Source organism: Lepidochelys kempii, chromosome 3, assembly GCF_965140285.1.
Source record: "Lepidochelys kempii isolate rLepKem1 chromosome 3, rLepKem1.hap1, whole genome shotgun sequence".
NCBI lineage: Eukaryota > Metazoa > Chordata > Testudines > Cheloniidae > Lepidochelys > Lepidochelys kempii.
In genome coordinates, this window is record NC_136382.1 from 127,146,703 (window position 1) to 127,166,927 (window position 20,225).

The 20,225-nt window shown below is 41.3% G+C and overlaps 1 protein-coding gene across 7 annotated transcripts in view; it reads right to left on the minus strand.

Moving 5' to 3' along the window:
* RPS6KA2 (ribosomal protein S6 kinase A2) overlaps positions 1–20,225 on the minus strand; it is a 476,226-nt gene that overhangs the window by 103,585 nt on the left and 352,416 nt on the right. For 6 of the 7 annotated variants that reach the window (XR_012158128.1, XM_073337900.1, XM_073337901.2 and 3 more), the window contains 3 exons: positions 16,838–16,944; positions 6,311–6,348; positions 5,087–5,229 (listed from right to left, as the gene is read on the minus strand). Coding sequence is in view for 6 of the 7 variants with exons in the window: in XM_073337900.1 (XP_073194001.1) it covers positions 5,087–5,229; positions 6,311–6,348; positions 16,838–16,944 (288 nt within the window). In the remaining variant the exon portion in view is untranslated. Of the gene's footprint in view, positions 1–5,086; positions 5,230–6,310; positions 6,349–16,837; positions 16,945–20,087; positions 20,162–20,225 lie in introns of those variants that run through there. The other variant, XM_073337904.1, reaches the window with a different exon arrangement.

Here is a 20,225-nt window from a genome sequence, read left to right on the forward strand (position 1 = left end):
AAGAAAACTCTCTCATTTCTTTTTCCTAGTCAATAAATCCTTAATTAGTTTACTATGGGATTGGCTACCAGCGTTCTCTTTCGTATGAGATCTAGGGTACAAATTGACCTGGGGTAAGTGACTGGTCTCTTGGGACTGGGAGCAACCTGAATATTTTGTGATTTTTGGTGTAAGTGACCAGTTATCACTAAGTCCAGCTTGCCTGCATGGCAAGATAGGCTGGAGTGCCTAAGGGGACTGTGGGACTACATGGTAAGACTGTTACAGTGATCCAGAAGTTCACATTTGGAACTGGGTTGGTGAAATCTAATTATAGAACATACCATACCAGCAGTCTGTACTGAGGTTGGTATTCTTGGTCATGAGCCACTCCAGACAGCGTGACAATAACAACAATATTTTACATTGGACTTCAGCTTCAAAGCACTTGACAAACTTAGATGAAACTGTACAACACTTCCATGAGGTGGGAGACTAAATATTATTTAGCTTGATTCTCCACTGTGCTTAAGAGAAGAGACTGATGGGGAGCTGGTCTCCAGTCTCAGACAACTGGTCCTGGTGTAAATTAACATCTGCCATGGGCATAAGGTCCCTCATGTCTCATCTTCTCACCCCCTCGCTACCAGGCCCCCTGCCTCCTCTTACATGAGACAATCTCTGGATGCTCTAAGTTCTGTTTGTGCCATGTAAGGCAGACTGGAGAATCTGTCCCTGTTCTCCATTTTACACCTGTGAAATCTGAAGAAGAGACCTTTCTTCTTACATGTCCAAGGACCCAGAACAAGATCAGAACTCATGAATTACACTAGCCTCCAGCCTGAACTCAGAGCACAAGCCTTTCTATTGGTATTGATCCAAAAACAACGTTTGTTTCCGTGTTAACAGGGTGGCACTGCTAATGCCCACTGACAGAATTTCATTAGTTTTTAACAAAAAACTTTGCACCTTCAGTCTTGCTGCCCCTACCTACACTTGTCATGGGCTGTTGTGCTCCTCAACAGACCACTCTCTCTCTGCTCCTTTATATCCCACCGCTTCCAGCATTCCTTCCTCCCATTTTTCACCGTCACCGATCCCATTGCTCTCCCTTACTTGCACTGTTGTCCCAGGGCTTATTTGCTTTGATAATTTAGGGCCAGTTCCTGGGAGGTGCTGAGTACCCTCACCTCCTATTGATGTCAGTGGTTGCTGAGCATGCTCAGCACCTCAGAAGATTAATCCCTCAACATTGTAAGATCTGCTTTGCTCGAGACAAGCCCATATCCATTTACAGTACTATATAAAGTGGGAACAACACACTAGAGCTCGAACAGCTTGTTTAGATAGAAAATTACAATATTCCCTTGGCAACCACTGACCCATCTCAGAGATCCCTATTTTTGGGCCAAGTCTTTGATCTCTTTTTACCCAATCCATTTTGATCCTTTGATCTACATTTTATGTGCTTGGATCTTGCATTGTGGCTCAAGAGAACAAGCCCTTAAAATGGCTTATCATTCTTTTTCTCTTTATGCTGTTGCTCTATATTATGAATTGAAGCAAATGGTATAAAAGGAGACAAGGGAGTATCACTATTTGGTGACTGGTCTCATTGCTGGGGTAAATACCATTTTATCACTATAATTTAGAACTTACTGCAAGGAACATATTTCTTACCCTATTGATCAAGATTTTGGATATGAATAATACACTTACATACATTTTCCATCAAGGTACATATATGCCTCCAACTAGTCTATTTTTCATGTGAATTTGACAACATATTGCAAATTGCTTTGCGGTAAATTCTAACCAATATCTGGATATCACTTAATTCTTTCTGATCTTTAGTTTATCTTAAGAACAGCTTCTCCACCAGAGTATGTTAGTCACAGTTCAAGGAAAATACTGCATAAGGAGATACAAAAAGAGGAAAATGCTAGCAGCAGATATCCTCCCATACTTTTTGCATATAGAAATCCCTTTTTACTGCTTCAATCAGTTAATTATTAAAAGGAAAAAAGGTTAAAGTGATTAAAGCTTTTTTTTCTCTGAGGTGTCTCTGACAGCACTCAAAGGCTTAAGGACCAGCTTACAGTTAAGACGATTTTACTATCTCTATCTGTATTCCATTATCTTTTCCAATATATTAAGTCACTGAGGAGGGGAGTAGGAGAGAATGAAATGGAGAAAAAAGATTAAGATTAAGAATACTGAGCACTATAATGATGATGCAAAGGAGACACAAATTAATAAAAAGTGACGTTGTCTTCATATTCGTTTGTAAAGTGGCTAGTAAACTATTGATGCAATAATAATAAAAACATTGAAACAAAGTGCAAGAAATAGCAGTACAATGATGTGGTGACACAGACAGTTCTGTGTAACTGATTCACATATAGTGGAGCTGCTCTGGTAGGTTAAAATAAAAATTGTCCATCACCACAAAACAACTTCACTATGAGCTGAGTTTCACTCTGTGAGAAGAGGGTCATTCTGTGGAAAGATCCACTCTGCTTCACCCCCGCTGTAGAGACACGGGTCTCTGTGGGCAAAGGGTGATCTCTGGAGGACCATAGCTTCACACCAAGTGTGAAGCAGTGGTAGCTAGTGATTTTTCCTTATCCCTCATCACAAGGGGTAGTGTCAGCTTCCTTTCTGCTCCTATCTGCTTCACCCCAAAGAAGAGCAGAGGAGGAGGTGGCAATCCCTCAGAACATCCTTCTGTGGGCACAGCTCTGTTGTAACACCACAATGACCTACTTATACGAAAGTGAAACTTCAGTGTAAAGAGCGTAAAAGTCCATAGAAAGGCACCAACCCAATTTGGGGTTTTTGACACCACTTCATTATATCCAAATTGACTATAAACAGATTCCACTGTTTTGTTGGTGGGAAGAAACCTAAGTAGAAGCAGAAGGAAAAAGCAGTCCAAGAATGTTCTTGGTGCTTCTATGCAATGGGTCTGAGATTTTTTTGTATGACAAAATGAATGATTCTGGAAAGGAACAAGAACATGATCTTAAATTACAAAAATTGCAGTAGCTCAAATAAGTTGGAGTCAACTGCAGATGTCTTTAAAGGTAGCTTTTTATAGTTGATCCTATTTAAATTGGTCCAAAACCAATTTGCATAAAGACCATCACTATTAAAAGTTAAGCAGTAATGGAGAGAAAAAGTGATCCTCACACAATTAAACCAGAGCAATGAATTTTAAGAAATGGATGTCAATGAAGTTGGGGTGAACCAGTGCCCCTCCTCTGTGCCAATTTATACCACACAATGGTATCATACACCAGGGTAGGTGGCACAGACATGCCTTAATTAATAAATGACTGGGCTCTCTGAAAGGACATGACCAGGTCAAAAAGTACCCGATACTATAAAAGTAGCTGGGATCTATTTATAATGGCTTCTTCTCTGTGAGGAGCAATTATTTTAAAAATCTGTTCCACATACTTTGCCCTAAAATGCCCTGTTCCACATACTTTGCCCTTCAGCAAACACTCAGCACACAAAGCAAAGATACAAACATGGTCATAGACAAGTGACAGGAGAGCAAGAGTGAAGAAGATGACAACTGTTTCAAAATTCTGTTTGCCTTTTTAGGAGGTAGAAAATTAAGGATCTGAAGAGAATCCCAGTGACCACTAGCAAAAACCATGCAGAAAATCCACTGTCAGGTGGTGCTAGAGTTGGGCCAGGATATATGGTTCCTTGCACAATGGTGAGTTTTACTGATGTCAAGAAGACAACTGAAGGGGAAGCACAGCTACTCATGAACTACTGAGGTGAAATGAAACAGCCAAGATGCCCTCTAAAAATGAGTTCTTTATATATAAAAACAAAACACAGATGTTTGACAAGGTTTCAGGAGGAAGTCAAGGGCAAAGACAATAGCACATACTCAGGGGAGGTGGACAGGACAGAAGAAGCTGTCCCCCTGCTTTGCCTACCCTCTAGTCCTCACTAGAGCCATGGTCATGAGAAACATCGCTGACATGACCACTGGTTCTAAGGAAGTATTCCTAAAGGTGCAGAAAATAGAATTTAACCACCACTGTTATATTCATTTCCTACTCCCCACCTCCTTCAAATAGGGGCTGATGCAACCAAATTAATACTGTAAAGAGTAAATAATACTAGCTAAAATACAACTCCTAGTTATGTCCACCTCTGGGTTTCTTGGTGAATTTGGCCTATTTCACACCTGTACCTGTCTTGCTTATTATTATTTATACTACTGTGTCACCTAAGAACCCTACTCATGGATCAGGACCCCATTGTGCTGGGTGTTGTATAAACATAGAACAAAAAGATGGTCCCTGCCCCATGGAGTTTACAATCTAAGCAAGCTGCGACTCTTCAAGGGAGGGACTATGGAATTTGAGTCTCATATTAAACGGATCAGATTGTCTATGATTAAAAAATAATAAATAATGTGTGTCGTTAAATGTCAGTCAGTATTGGCTAGGGGAGTTTTGGTTCTCTGAAGGTGAATTTAACAAAATCTGCTCATACTGGGAGCTTAATCTCAGGGCTTTATGAAGAAACAGCCTCTGAAAATATTGTTAGCCATTGAACACAAAAGCATGTGAATCTGAATCTCTCCTCAGACTTTCCCAAAGAGGTTTCACTTTATATTAAATGCTGCAGAGGTGGAGAACCTCCCCGGGTTTCTCTAAGAGATCAGCGACATCCTACAGACAGATGCCACATGGGGAATTGCTTCCATTCAAGAACCAAGAACTCAAATAACAAAACAGTGATCCTGCTTATTCCTGGGGTGATTGTATTTTTCTAAACTTGTTCGGCCTCTCTCTTTGGAATAAGGTTATCATGACTCATGGCAATCAATTATAACAGCCAGCTTATGAGAGAATTGGAATGAGGGAGTGAGAAATTAGTGGCCATATGTCATCTCATATAATGTCAGAAGTAATTATTTTCCTACTGCTGATGCCATGTGAACGATCAAAGCAATCATCACCCACTTATGTCCTCCTTACTACCAGTCCATTAATTGCTGAAAGTGAGCCTTCTTAGCCTGAAATATCCAAACAGCTGCCAAAAGAATGAAAAAACAAACATAATTCACCCTTACCATTAGCACACCAAAGGACCACCAATCTGCACTCTGAGTGTGTCCTCGCCGGTTGACCACTTCTGGGGCCATGTACTCTATTGTCCCACAGAATGAATAGGCTCTCTTGTCATGGTCAATGGCCTCCTTGCTCAGGCCAAAATCTAGGCACATTTTGTAAATAGACAGAACTCTTGTCAGATCTTGGTTTACGATTATAAACATTATCTCACATTTAAACAGCATTTTTCATTCAGATGAAACTCAACAGTTTACCACAGAGATACAGCATACCGAATCCAACTGAAAATTGAATATTTACAGAAGTGCACATTCACGTAATGTGCAGTTTATGTGCACATAAAACAAAACATACTCAGAAGTTGGAAGCTGCATTTGCATGCGGCTATATGCGAACAAAATTCCCTGCTTGCATGTAGGGTTTTGTACCCTGAAGTTGGACACATGCATTTTTCCACACACTTCTGAAGATACGTCCCTGAGATGGCAGAGGTAATTTGGATAAGCAGAATACTTGTACACCAGCTGGAATTTGCACAGGACATTGGAGTTAACACCCAATTCTTACAAAAAGTACCATGGAATTTCTAATCATCACAAGTGGACAAGCATGCAGTGATGCCCACACCTCAGCTCCAAGGCAATACAGGGATGTCCATTCTAGGCATCTTTTGGTTGCAGTCTAATCTGAAGCTAGAAGCCATGCCAGAAGGGTGTGTGGTTGCAAGGACTCTTGGGTTAGAAGTCTGGAGCTGGAAGCCACAGTCAGGAGCCCAATTTTATCTGAAAAATGGTACTTCCTGCATGCACAGGGCCCTTACACTACACCAGGCCAATCGCTCAGCAATGACCAGAGGGAATAATGTCAGCTACTGAATCATCAATCCCACTTCCTGCAGCCTCTAGGTTTTCTCTACCAACTTCCTTAGAATCATAGGATATCAGGGTTGGAAGGGACCTCAGAAGGTCATCTAGTCCAACCCCCTGCTCAAAACAGGACCAATCTCCAATTTTTGCCCCAGAACCCTAAATGGCCCCCTCAAGGATTGAATTCACAACCCTGGGTTTAGCAAGCCAATGCTCAAACCACTGAGCTATCCCTCCCACCCAGCATCCTTCCAGCTACTGACCCAAGGTCACAGCTTGATGCATGGAAACCAATGCAGTACATTGGCAAGCTTATAGAGATTAAGTTTCAATGATCAAATGCTGTTCTTTACACACCTGTAATCTTAATGTGACCCTCTTCATCTAGGAGGATGCTGGAAGGGAAAAGGCAAAAAACATAGAAGGATTATAAAGATACGTAGTACATTTAACAATAAAGAATAAAAAATGGTGGAAGAGAGGAAATATATACAAATTAAATATACATGTAGCCCGCCTCCTTCTTAGAGACTCCAGAGAAGAGAAAGATCCCCAGAAGCCCAAAGGTCTACATACCTATATGCATGAGACATGAATAGCCTGTGCAGGCTGGATAATCAGCCTGACTGACATGCCAAGGCAGCCAATTGCATGATTTGAATGTTTGGTTGGGACTGCCCAGACACATGATCTGAGACCCAGTGTTTGAAGGAAGGGAGTTGACTGCAGGGTGTCTGCTTTCAGCAACAAAAATCACAGAGCTTTCACTGCTCTTGAAGGAAAGGAGAGAAAGGTGCACAGAGAACCCAAGGCTCTTTGGTTGCAAAGTGATCTACAGAGTCTTAAAAGGGAGAAATAAGTGGACTCTTACACTCTTGAAGACCAGAGGTTTCTCTGAGAGTGGGCTACACACATTTTTACAGTGTATTATCATCATCAAGGGTCAAACAAAAAACAAACAAATAATGCAAGTTAGATTTAAGGCTGCCATTCTGTTCACGACTCCCCGGGATGGCTCAGTATTGTAGCAATCTCAGAAGAGAAGTTAATTTTATCACATAGACTTTAAGTGTCAGCCACCTATTAGGTAGGCCTGTGAACCAATAGGCACAATGTGACAGGTTAAGAAAAGAATGAGGTCATACCTCTTAGATCTGCATGCAGAAGACTGAACCAACTGCATGGCACTGCCTTGCCTTGGATCATTTGGAGCACTCTTATACATCCAGGATTCAGTGAATGGAGAAGCATGAGGGGGTGGCTAAGAAATGAGATGTTGGAGGGAGGGAGTGTTGTCCCCTTTCCACCTCCAACATCCAATGGGAAATCTGCTGAAAAGGTAATACAGCCACAAGGGAGGATTACACAGTTCTCATCTCCCTAGGTCCCTTCCAGTGAAATTTAACTCCAGAGGCCATGATCCGGTCACGCCGTGAATAATTATGTTGAATTTCCATGCTTATATCAGCTTAAATTAGCCCATGAATATTATTTATTTTGATGTATTTCATTTTTAATAGTAGAAGTAAATACATTTTTATTTTCTGAGTTAAGTTTAACTCAGCACCCATAACAGATTGAAAGGTGATGGCAGACCAACCTCACTGGTGTAGGGAACATAGTAAAACCATGGTAGTGAGACTGTGGATATCTACAAATGCAAATGAATTATCTGTCCCAGACTCAGTAAATAAATGCTGCGCTCTTGAAGGAGCATGCTGCACAAGGGATTTATTTAGGTATTCACTTTATAAATTATTTTTACCATATGAAAACAGTAGTATGGAGTATTTAATCTAATTGCTGATTTATGTTTTGAAGAAAACCTAACTCTTATCTCCTGACTGCTTGTGGTCCATAAAAAGATTCTACTGCACTTTTCAGAACAGTAGGGATTTTAACCCTAGTCAACTGGTCAAATTCCAGCATGGGTAATTGCATTTTACCCACCTAAATTTCCTTACCATACCAATTGGATCTGATACAATTCTTTACTTTTTGCCCTGAACTATTCTGTAGTGTTTCTGTGCACTGCTGAATATATTTTTTCAGCATTGAAAGCAGCTCTCTTTCAGTGATGTGAAGTGATTTCTCGTTATGTGATTGTGATATATTTCACTATTCAAAAATATTTGTGTGGAAAAACTAGAGATTCTACTGATCTGTAGTGTGATTTTGATAATGGGGAGACATTTTCACTTTCCCCACTATTATAAGCAGGTTTTTTTTGGTAACAAATGTTAAAAATGCAATCTTGGAGTTATAACCTCATGTTTTCATATATTTGCTCCAGGCCAACATTTGCTGTTTTCACAGAAGCATTCTGACATGAAACATTAAGGCAGCCAGCAAAAAAATCACCGATAGTTTTTGTGGAAACAAGAAAGAATGTTGAGACAATATTGTGATTCAGTAACTTTTAAGGATATTAATTTTGTCGCCCTACTGTGGTCAGCACTCCTTTAATCAACAAAAAGATTAAATATGGAAAGCTAGTAGTCAATCACATTGTCTCTCTTTATATTCCCGTCCTCTCAGACATTCAGATCATCATAATACATATAATTAAAAGAAAACATAATAGAAGCAAAACTGATACATTAGCCTACACTTTCAGAAAATGTTGTCTTTGCACTGAAACATAATTAAACAGATGATCATCTGTAATCCGTTTGTAGGCTGGGAACAGACTATTATCAAGTATAATTCAACATCAAAGGCTGACAGCTGAGTCACTATTATTGTTCAATAAGTAAAGCTTCTTCTTTTCGATCACCTCCCACCTTCCTGAGGAAGCATGATTTTTACGCACTTGCCATGTAACAGGCATGTTTAAATATGGACTAGTGATAATCTTCCCTCAACAAGAGGGTTACACTGAGGAAGATACAGTTTTAGGCTCCCCTGACCCAGGGGGTTTAGAGGCCAGTCTCAGGAGCTGGGTGTGAAACCTTGTTATGGGGTGGGCTAACCCCCCCTTCCCAGGCTGATAGGTGTAAACTCACCCTTCAGTTACCATCACTGCAAACATAAGCCTCACCTAAGACAAAAGGCAGGCGTAAACCTGCCCAGGCGTGGGTTTGTTGAGATTTGTTTTGGGTAGGTGTTCCTGGGAGTGTGAAAGAACACACAGCTACTGAGGTCACGGATCAGAACAGAGAGAGAGGCAGAGGAAAGGAAAAAGAAAAAGGCAAACAAGAGCCTGTGAGCATAGTGACAGGTTTCAGAGTAGCAGCCGTGTTAGTCTGTATCCGCAAAAAGAACAGGAGGACATGTGGCACCTTAGAGACTAACCCATTTATTTGAGCATAAGCTTTCGTGAGCTACAGCTCACTTCATCGGATGCATAGTGAGCATAGTGTGACCCTGGAAAAAGCCATAGAAAGAGCTTTTGGCACTGGTGTTGGCTAAAGAGGCTTGGGGGGCTGGTAAGCTAAGGAACTGCTTCTTTTGTCTTGATTCCTTCTGCATTCAGAGACACAGGACTTTATACTTTCCTTGTAAATAAACAAGATTGCATCAAACAAATACCTGGCTCTTACCAATTTCTCCTCCCACCTGGAACATCCACAGAGCCCTGAACTTTGACTAGCCAGTCAGGTCAGAAAGGGGCAACGGGAGCAAACATGTGGTAATCACACAGTTTTGACCCTGGAAGTGTAGAAGGGCACACAGTGATGACTCTTCTTCACTCCCAAACCCAGGGGAAGGCTTCTGATAACAATGTAAGATTGCAGTTCTGTAGTAATTCCAGGGAATTGCCAGCTAGGCACAGAGCAGAGCTGCAAAGCATCCATTGAATTCTCCCGTGAATCATCCATACTATAAATAGTTTATTTCCCACTGGAAAAGAATGCTGCTTTTTGCAGCATTAACTTCTGAACCATGCATTCTACATCCCCATCCTCCTTGAGTAGTTCACAGCAATGGACTGAAGCTAATTTGTAATCAGGCTAGCTGTATTGCCAGGAGTGAAAGGGGCCTAAAAACATGCAGTGGGCTTTCTGACAATAGGACCCTTATTCTCATGGATTCATTAATAAAAATGAACACACACATCAAAGCACTATATACTGTATGGAGAGTGGGAGACAGAGAAAAAGAACGTTGCAATCTTTTGGGAGACACTCAGACCCTATCGCAAGGAGGGTCTAGACAGATGAGATTAGAGAGAAATTTTTGTTTGCAATGCAGGAGATGAGATTCCCTGCATCAGGCTCCACACATTTGATTCGACTATGCTCCTGTCCCTGTTGCATGACCACTAATACCTCCACTGAGGGGATAAGTCATGTTCAGCGTTCCCGCTCCATTTTCTTTGTATTTAGCAGGCTACAAACTCCACTGAGTGCTACATTTTTGTCCTTAGGCAAGCTTACACTTCTGTCACTTACACTTGCAGCTTATACTTGCCCAAGGACAAAATGGGGAGAGAGTGTTTGGATGGATGCATGTATGCACACAGAGTAATTTGTCCCCTTACAATGTATAAAATATACAGAACTCCATATTGATGAACCAAAAATTACACTGGAGGGAAAAAAGGAAAATGAGCTACTAATTGGAGGGGAAAACATGCTCATTATTGCAATGAATCAATTTAAGATTAGTGAAGCAGCCACTGTATCCACGACTAATTATCCTGACTGAAACGACTGGCATTTAGTAAACTTCACCAGTAATTGTGGAAACATACCTCGTCTTCGATCATTCTTCCTGTCTTGTCTCTTTATGTTTTATTCTTTTTACAGTTTCTTTTTACTCTACTCTATCATTAACAGAAAGCTCTATTGTGACAATCACAATTATTTCAGCTACTGCTTATGAGATGCACAAACCTGATCTACACTACTTTTGTTTTCAGGGGGAGGGGGAAAAAAAAAGGAAATCAGACATTGTTAATATGATTCAGGCATGGAAAAAAATAATCTTTCTTCCAATTCAATGGTTTGAAATTATAACAATAGAAGAGGAAGAACAGACAAGCAAGATATACTAGGTTATAATTCCACTGAGGACGCTAATGGTATCACAAAACCCTAAGATGGAACTTCTCTATATTCTACTTATGCATAATTATTTTTTCAATGTAAGGTTAGAAAGTGTCTGTGTAAAACTGAGGCTCTTCACATTCTATATTTCACAATTAGTAATAATAATAATAATAACAACAACAATTTGCACTTCTCTAGTAATTTCCATTTTAAGATCTTAAAACACAAACAATGAATTTAATCATTGACAGCCTGAACCAATGCCTATTGCCCTTCATTGGATCAGGCCCTGAGTCAGGGGAGAATACAAATCTCTATTTTACACATGGGGAAACTAAGACAGGGACAGTAGAGTGACATGCCCAAGGTCACACAGGATGTTTGCAGTAGAGCTGGGATTACAACCGACAGCTGAAGTCCACAACAATCTTAAACACAAAAAATCCTTCCCACTGGATAGTGACATTACTGTATATCTCAAATCAATACTAAAATGATTCTGTCTGTGACACTTAGCAATTTCTGTATCTGTTTTTTAGTTCTGATCCATGTCTTCTAGGCTTCACTTTGAGCTTTAGGTTCAAACAAGCCTGAATGCAGAATGAAACTCAGCCAAAACTACCAAATTTGGCCTGGTGCCAAACTCATGTGGAACTATTCGAAGTTTTCATGATTTTGGTCAGATTTGCTCCATACTTAGGTCAGGTTTTCATGAAATGTAACCTAGATTTTATGCTTTTCAGCAAACTTGGCCAGACGTTCTGGTTGCTAAGAAAATCTGAAACACCATTTGAGTTTCATCTGGTTGCAGGTTTTGTTATGAAAGTTCCTCACAGCTCCAGAGATCAAAATATCTTCATAAAACAGGAGACATTCACAAATTTAGGATGTCATCACATTGTATTGTGTGTTTATTGTGGTACAATATTTGCATCATGTCACCCAACCGCAGCACTGCAGATTGTTCATCCAAATTCATTTGTGATGTAACTCCAGTACATTCAATGAAGACAATGAAGAGTTACAACAGAATTACATCAAGTATGTATTTGGTCCTTTGCACTACAAAAGGAAGAAAATTACCTATGACTTCTTGGTAGGAGGTAGAACTACTCTCCCAAATCCTTCATACTACTTTAACCACACCATCAATACAAACATACATTTTCATGTACGGGTTTCATGAACTGTGTATGTTTTTCCGGCATTTAATGGCTGCCTTTAAGGGATCGATTCTGCCATTCTTACATTGAATCATACTTTACTGCACAAATAATTCCACTGGTTTCAACGGGACTGAGAAAGACCAATTTTTGGCTATTTAGATTAGATCCTCTAGTTCTCAGCATCACAACACTTCCTGGTGTGCAGAAGTTGCACTTAAAAACTTGTCAGTTGTGATTAATAAGTGGTTAATAACACTAACTCAGTATTTGCAATTTGCTCTAGATATTTGTATGAGGAACATAGAGAAGTAAAGGGAACATTGCTAATATTATGGTTATATTATCAGGTAATCTAAGGCAAAACAGAAAGTTTTAAAGAGTGACCACCCTAACAGTATCTAAAAATGGTATCCAGTAATTCTTTATTGATAGCAAGAATAGAAAGTTAAAAAAATATTCCAGATGTTTACAGTTGAAACTAATATTTACTAGTAAATCATCGCCTTAAAAGACTTTATATATATAAAACAGGACATGGGGCAGTTGGAAAGTCAGGCTTGTCTGAGCTTTTATGATGTGATGTAAACCATCAAGCCAGTGATGCACTCAGCACTTTGCTAGGGGATTTACAGAGAGATATGATACTGTTGGTATCTGTATTGCAGTTTTGCTTGATTATTTCTGAAATATTAGATGCATTCAGCACTCTCACATGTGGTTTGAACCAAGTTAATGTAAAAAAAGACAACTCAAAAATAACACTTTGAAAGATAAATATCTCCTAATGTAGATTACATATAAAATCTTTCGAACAATTAACTATTCTTTTCTAACTTGTCTCTTTTTCTTTAATGTTTTGGATCAGATCAGCCAATAGGGCTTCATAAAGTTCTGATGAAACCACAAGCATTCATGCCATCCTCTCCTAGGCTTGGTCTACACACAGTTATTGTTCTGGTATAACTATTGTGGTTAGGAGTGTGATTTTTTACCCAAATACTTATACCAGTACAGCTTCTAATGTGAACATAGTGTGACAAAGTTCCTCCTCTACCTTGGTGAGTCTTGCGCTTATTGGCGAATTTGCTCACCTTGGAGCTTCACGGCAGCCCTCAGCTTGGCCGTTTTTCTGAACCCACAGTCCAGGTATAGTTAAAGCAGTACGAACATTTGTGTGTAGACAAGCCCTTAGCTACACCAATGTAATTAGAAGGATTCCTTTGTATAGCTTTATTTACTATGTGTTCAGAGTCATTTATTATAGACTGAATTGGTAGCATTGCCTATTATTAAAGTTGCTGACATCCTATTATAAGACCCTGTTTCCAGTTATTTATAATCTTTGCCAAACTTCAAGTGTTTGGGCTAAAATTTTCCATGCTGGGTGTCTGCCTCAGGTTGAATATTTTGGGGGAATGGGGGAGAACAAAATTTAATCTAAAACAGTTCATCCATTTACAAGAATGAAACTAGGAAAAAATATGTTGTTTTGCTCATGTTAAAAAATTAAAGCAACCTTTTGTGTGTAAAAAGCTCTAGCGTCCCCATGCTTTGGAGCAGGCACTTGAAATTTGGCAGGGGGTAGCCTTTGTGTCAGGGATGTTCATTTTGCCATCTCGATGAAAATCTGCCCAAGTTTGGCCAAGTTACATGCCTTTGAAAAAAATTGCAACTTGAACATGTTCAGAATTTTAACAGCTAAACTCCCAGAAGATTCCATCTGCACTGAGCATGCTCTGGGACTGAGCAGGACCTTCCCTAAAATTGAAATTATGGGCTGCTGTGGGTTGTGCGGGGTCTGGGCACCTGAGTGGAAAGAAGAGAGCCTAGTGCTCCTATGCTCTCAGTGACACTCCAGCCCCCTGGCTGGGCCCAGGCACCAGGGAGGAGGAAGCTGCTTTATTCAAATGCAAAGGTGACCTGAGGAGATATGAGCCAGACCTGTGGGAGGAGTAGATTAAGACAAGTAACCTGGGAGGAGGGGGAGAAACTGGCGGGGGAGACTGGGAGCTAGGGAACGAAACTGGGACTAGCTGTGCAAGCAGACTGGAAGCTGGAGAGAAAAATGGAGTGGGGTGACTGCACTGAATGAGGGAGGGATCCTATCGAAAAATAATAGGTGATCATGTAATTAAAAACTGTATCATAATGTATACATGCAAGGGGTTGGAATAAAGATTGCATAGGGAATCTTAATTCTGGCATTTCCTAACTTTTGAGTACTTGACTTTGCAACCTGACCAAATATCTTTTAATTTCGCTCTTTTGAGGGTGCAATTGAATGAATCATAGAACATCAGGGTTGGAAGGGACCTCAGGAGGTCATCTAGTCCAACCCCCTGCTTAAAGCAGGACCAATCCCCGATTTTTGCCCCAGATCCCAAATGGCCCCCTCAAGGATTGAACTCACAACCCTGAGTTTAGCAGGCCAATGCTCAAACCACCGAGCTATCCTTCCCCACTTCTGAGATGTATTTGTATCTCAGCTTTTTGACTGGATAGTACTATAAAGACAACAGAGGGCCTATCTAACACTGGTTCAGCTCCATTGATGTTTGCACCAGCGGGAGCCCTAGTGTAAATGGGCTACCAACACTGGTTTTTTGAGCACCATGTTTACTAAGTTTACTATCAGCAGGATTATGTGACATGAGGATGAATAACAGCATTAGCAGCTAGTGGGCTCTCTACATTATGGCTCTCAACACTGCTAAAACCAGTTCACTTTATATAATCTTTGGAGGCCTATTAGTCCCATGGCAGCCTATTTTGGCTTTTAAGGGGCCTAATGAGTCTGTTTTCATTTTTGTGGTCACTTTACCATTAACTCTGACTTTCTTATATTTCTCACTTTTTTGTTTGTTAAACACAACTTCACTGCCATGTGCCTACAAACTTAACTATACCGTAACTCAGCTTTTTAAATGGGTTTGTATTAGGATTATTTTCTAGCAGTGATTCAGTACTTCACAGGTTGGTCAAAGCAACAGGCAGTGGAGAATGTGCCATTCCCCAACAAAAGAAACAATATCATCAAGTAGAGCACACTAGCACGATTCTTAATTAGAGCAATCAGAATCAAAGATCACAAATATTTTATTTATTTATTAGCTTTTCTATGGTGCTCATGAATGCAGTATGTGATTGCCTAGCAAACATGAATCAACTAAGCACCAAAACAAAGTCAAATCAAAAGGGTTCCTGGCAGATAGAGATACAAAAACATATGGCACTTGTTACTGATGACAGATGTTCTTTTATATTTGATATTTGGTAATAAAGTGATACATTTATTCCTTTAGATGTTAAATTCAGTGGGTGACTTTCTGCACTTGATAAATTTCTGGTTCTTATTTTCATTTAACCAAAAATGACTGGAACTTTTAGTAATTTGTGAAATGGTCTTTTGAGTAAATGACATATAGTTTCAGTCATGTCATTATCTACTGGTCGGTCAAAATGACTGCAATATATACATGAAACTGAATTTGAAGGTTATGTAATTTGTATCGTATTTGTGGATAAACAACCTTCCTGTCCACAACTCCTTACAAAATCAAACTTCCAATATTCTTGGCTTCTTCTTTCCTTCAGAAGTATGAAATTGATTACACACCACTCTGAAGAAATAATTGCATTTATTTAAATTGCATGGCATGAAGGGAAAGAATATTGCTATGTTCTTAGAGTTTGGAGCATAAAGGATAGTCAGACTGGCTCTGTTTCTGCACTACACTGTAATCTCCTTTAAACAAACCTGAATATTTCATTAAAAAGGTTCATAACTTTTAAAGGTTGAAGCACGTTTTATTAAAATTGGCATGGAACAATGTATGCTAACCACAAGTCAACTGGAACAGAGCAACAACAAAAAATATCAACTGACTCGCAGTCATCTCACTATGAGTGTCATTTGCTTTATTTCAGTAGTAAATACAAATATTTTTAAAAAGCAAAAAAAGAAAAAAAAGGGAACACTAGCATTTTAGAAACAGTAAATTTACCAGTACTCTTGGCAAAATTTAGCTAACATCACTGAATAGTTTGTAAACCAGCAGGATTAAGGCCAGTTTATATTGGTTCACTGCTACAAATAGAAGTAAACTTGTTTAAATCGAGAAAAGAACTTTAGGGTCAAAATCTGATCTGCATTAAAATGGTACAAATCCAGAGTAATGGCATTATTCTAGATTTACCTGGGACCTTAGATTCTAGATTTCGTCTGGGACCTTATTCCATATCTTGTTTTGAGGGGAGATAATTTATCCAGTCAAAAGCAATAGGGCACCCACTCTGTTTGACTATATAATATTGGACTATAGCAGATGTTGTGTCACATCATGCTGAAGTGGTAGGGTAGGAAGGCTGGTTGAATAGGTAGGGCACTGGACCGAGACTCAGGAGACCAGACTGCAATTCCTGGCTCAAACACAGTCCTCCTCTAGAATAACCTTGCACTAGTCTCTTGATCAACCCTGTGCCTCAGTTCCCCATCTGTAAATTGGGTAAATTTACCGCACAGGGGTGTTGAGGAAAAAATCTAGTAATGATGGTAAGATGCTCAGATATATAATTATGAGGATGCTACAAATACTCAGATAAGATAAGGAAAAAGATACCTAAGGACTTTCTTTGGCATTTTGTGACTTACTAATAATATAACAAGGAAGTGATTTAAAAGGTTCATATACATGTTTTCAGTTAATTTATTCTCCTTAACTTACTTTTCTGGTTTTAGATCCCTGTAAATAATTCCAAGACTATGGAGGTGGTCTAAAGCCAAGGCCAGCTCAGCTAAGTAGAACTTGACATCCTCTTCGGTAAACATTACCTAGTCAGAAAGAAAAGAAGAACAGGTCTAATCACTGTTATGATAACAGATTGACTTGAATTCTCTAACTCAGGATTGCAAGAAAGACCATCATATCAGATTCAATTTGTCAGTATTTGTCTGTACTCACATTAACCCTCCTCATCAGGTTTTCCTGGTTATAAGACAAAATTCTGTTCATTCAGCTACATTTTCCTCTCCCTTAAATCATGCTGCTTTCATTCTTGTTTTTGGTCAGTTCAGCTGACATTACATACTACTATAAATCTGGGCTGAGCCCAGAAGTGAAAGTAAGCTGGTACTCCCTGGTACGGCGTGGATCGGCTTCCCCAGGCGCAATTTAAAGGGCCTGCGGCTCCTGGCAGTGGCTGGAGCTCCCGGCCCTTTAAATTGCTGCCAGAGCCCTGTGGTAGCAACGGTGGGGCTGGGGCAGCAATTTAAAGGGCCCTGGGCGGTAGCGGCGGCCGAGCCCTGGGCCCTTTAAATCGTCCCTGGAGCCCCGCTGCTGCTTCCCCAGGGCTCCGGCAGGCTCCGAGGACGATTTAAAGGGCCCGGGGCAGTAGTGGCGGTCGGAGCCCCGTCCCCAGAGCCCTCCTGCCGGAGCCCTGGGGAAGCGGTGGCGGGGCTCTGGGGATAATTTAAAAGGGCCCAGGGCTCCGGCCGCCGCTACCGCCCGGGGCCCTTTAAACCGCTGCCAGAGCCCCCGGCTGCTGCTGTTATCCCGGGGAGGGGGAAGGAGGCACTTGCCGGTACAGGATGGGCCAGGGCTGGCTCTGACCTCCCGCAGCCCCACCCCTTCTGCCTGAGGCCCCGCCGCTTCCTGGGGCCAGAGCCGGCCCCAGCCCAGCCCCGTACCGGTAAGTCACTAGACTTACTTTCACCCCTGGCTGAGCCATAGTCTATTGACGTCAATGGCAAAAAGTCAACAGTGCACAGCCAGGCTCTTAGTACCGGCATATATCCTAGTTTACTAAAATGTTGGCATGTGGTTCCCAAATTCCCACAAGCTCAGATATGGACCTATTTTGTCTAAAAGTGAACTGAAATGCTTTGTGTTTTATAAAATGACTTCTATTTAGTTCCAAAATATTAACAGAATATGCAGCATGTGTAGACTTAGGGCCCAATCACAAAAACACCCCACTGAAGTCAATAGGAGTTTTTCCACTGACTTCAGTGGGTTTGGGCTCTTAGTTATGACAAGCTCCTCTTTTATTTACCTGCTGAGACATACGTTTGCTATCAGACCTCACCCTGGTGACATGAGACACAGAACACAGTGAAAGGCACAGGCACAGGCAAAACACCTACAGGACCAGACGTGGCTCCCCCACTAGTCTAGCCTGGGGCGACAGCAAACCCCTGGGAAGCCTGACTGCTAAGGTATGGCAACTGCAGGTACTGGCTGTGAGGCAGAACTCAGGGAGCTGAGCAGCAGCTGCAGTTTACCCAGCTGGCTGCTTCTGAAGCATCGCTTGGGGAGGTAGGATAATGCTGTCTTCTAGAGACATTCCTGGCAGCCAGCCAGGAGTTGTCTTCCTCCTGGTGGTGGTGGCTCAAGTCCTGGTCACGGTCAGACTTGTTCCTTTGGTGGCTGCAGCAGCTCTCACCACATCTCTAGGAGGGCGGGGAGCGGAGAGGAATATGTGGGAACCTGTGAGGAAGGAAGGGAATGGAGACAAGGAGAGATGCCCTTTCCAGGAGCAAGGAAGCAGGGAGAGGAGCCGGTACACAGCTGAGACAGGTGAGAGAAGAACTGCTAGCACCAAAGGAAGGTGGTGTCTCTTGGTCTACTCAGACTTCCACCAGCTGCTGCAGGGGACAGTACTATCCACATTCTGTAGTACTATCACATCTCTTGTTGCCCGGTTAGCTTGCACAGTTGCCACACCCTGTGCCTTGGGTTCTGTCTCACAGCTGTGCCAATCCCCACCTCCAGTGCTAGCTGTTGCTTCTCTCCAGCAGCCAGACCCAGCATGCTACCATGTGCCCCAGGTTAAACTCCTTGGGATTTGTAATGCCACTGGCAATAGTCCCTGCGGTCAGAGACTTGTAATCTCCAATGAGCTCAGCCAATGATGTCACTGGAATAACATCCTCTGCCACTGTCTCTACCAGATGCTAGGTAGAACCAAATTCGATCTAGAATTTAAAATAGTATAATATGTTTTAAAAAAAACCGTTTGCTGTCATTGCTCTACGTGAATTTAAAAAGCCAATTTTCAGGCGAGAGCAATGCTTTAAGAATTTGGCTTGCATTATTCACATGCACCTTCTCTCTCTCTCTCTCCCCCCCTGCATTTGCACCCTCCACTTTGTCGTACCAGCTGTTTTTTTTTACATTGTCTCACCGTGACTGGTGCAAGACCCTTCTCCCTGGCAGCCCCTGCCCCCATCGGCAGCTGTCCTGTGTCAGTCCTCCTCATTGACTCTCCCCCTCTTTTCAAATTTAATCTGAAAACAATTATTTCCTCATTTCTCTCTCATTCTCCCTGTCAGTTTTCTCCCCTCTGCTATTTTTTATTATGTAACTATATATCTATGGGGATTTAACTCTGGGAAGCAGTGTGGGATAAGGACTGTATGAAATGTTCTATTCAGACTAAAAGGTGCTGTATTATGAATAATGTATGTTTAACAAAAATAAAAAGTTACACAGGGAGAGAGAGTGAGAAGCCTGGATCACTCTTCTTTAAATTAAAGGAAAGATCATTGGAACTGAAGGATTAGTCACCATCTCTGGCCAGGGTTGGGGTAATGTAATTACTGGGACAAAAGGGCAGAGACAAAGTAGCATGGCTAACCTAGCATGACAAGGTGTCCTTGATCTTTCAGTGACCTCGTGAGGGGCCCTCACAACCTTGCTGCTTCCTGCCCAAGCAAGGCTTCTAGGAAAAGACCTTGCAGAGCCACTTAACAACCTTGGGTGAAATCTTGCCCCAGTGAAATCAATAGTAGTTTTGCCATTGACTACATTTGGGCCAGGATTTCACCCTTTGTGTTTTTGTGCTAATTCCAAAGGGTTCAGAGTCAGCTCAGGGAGACTCTCCAATCTGGGAGCTAATCAGGGATAGATGAACTCAGTTACAGTAAGGAGGGACTAGGTTATTCCTATGAAAGAGAGAGACAGGAATTTTACTCACCAGAAGCCATGGCAGGGAACTCTGGGGGACCATAATGGCCACCCTGCTGGCCTGTTTGTTTTGAATGTTGGCCTTTACTTGAAGGAGTGCAGAGAGAGACTTCTGCAAAGTGTAAAATATCTGGTGAAGTAAACTGGA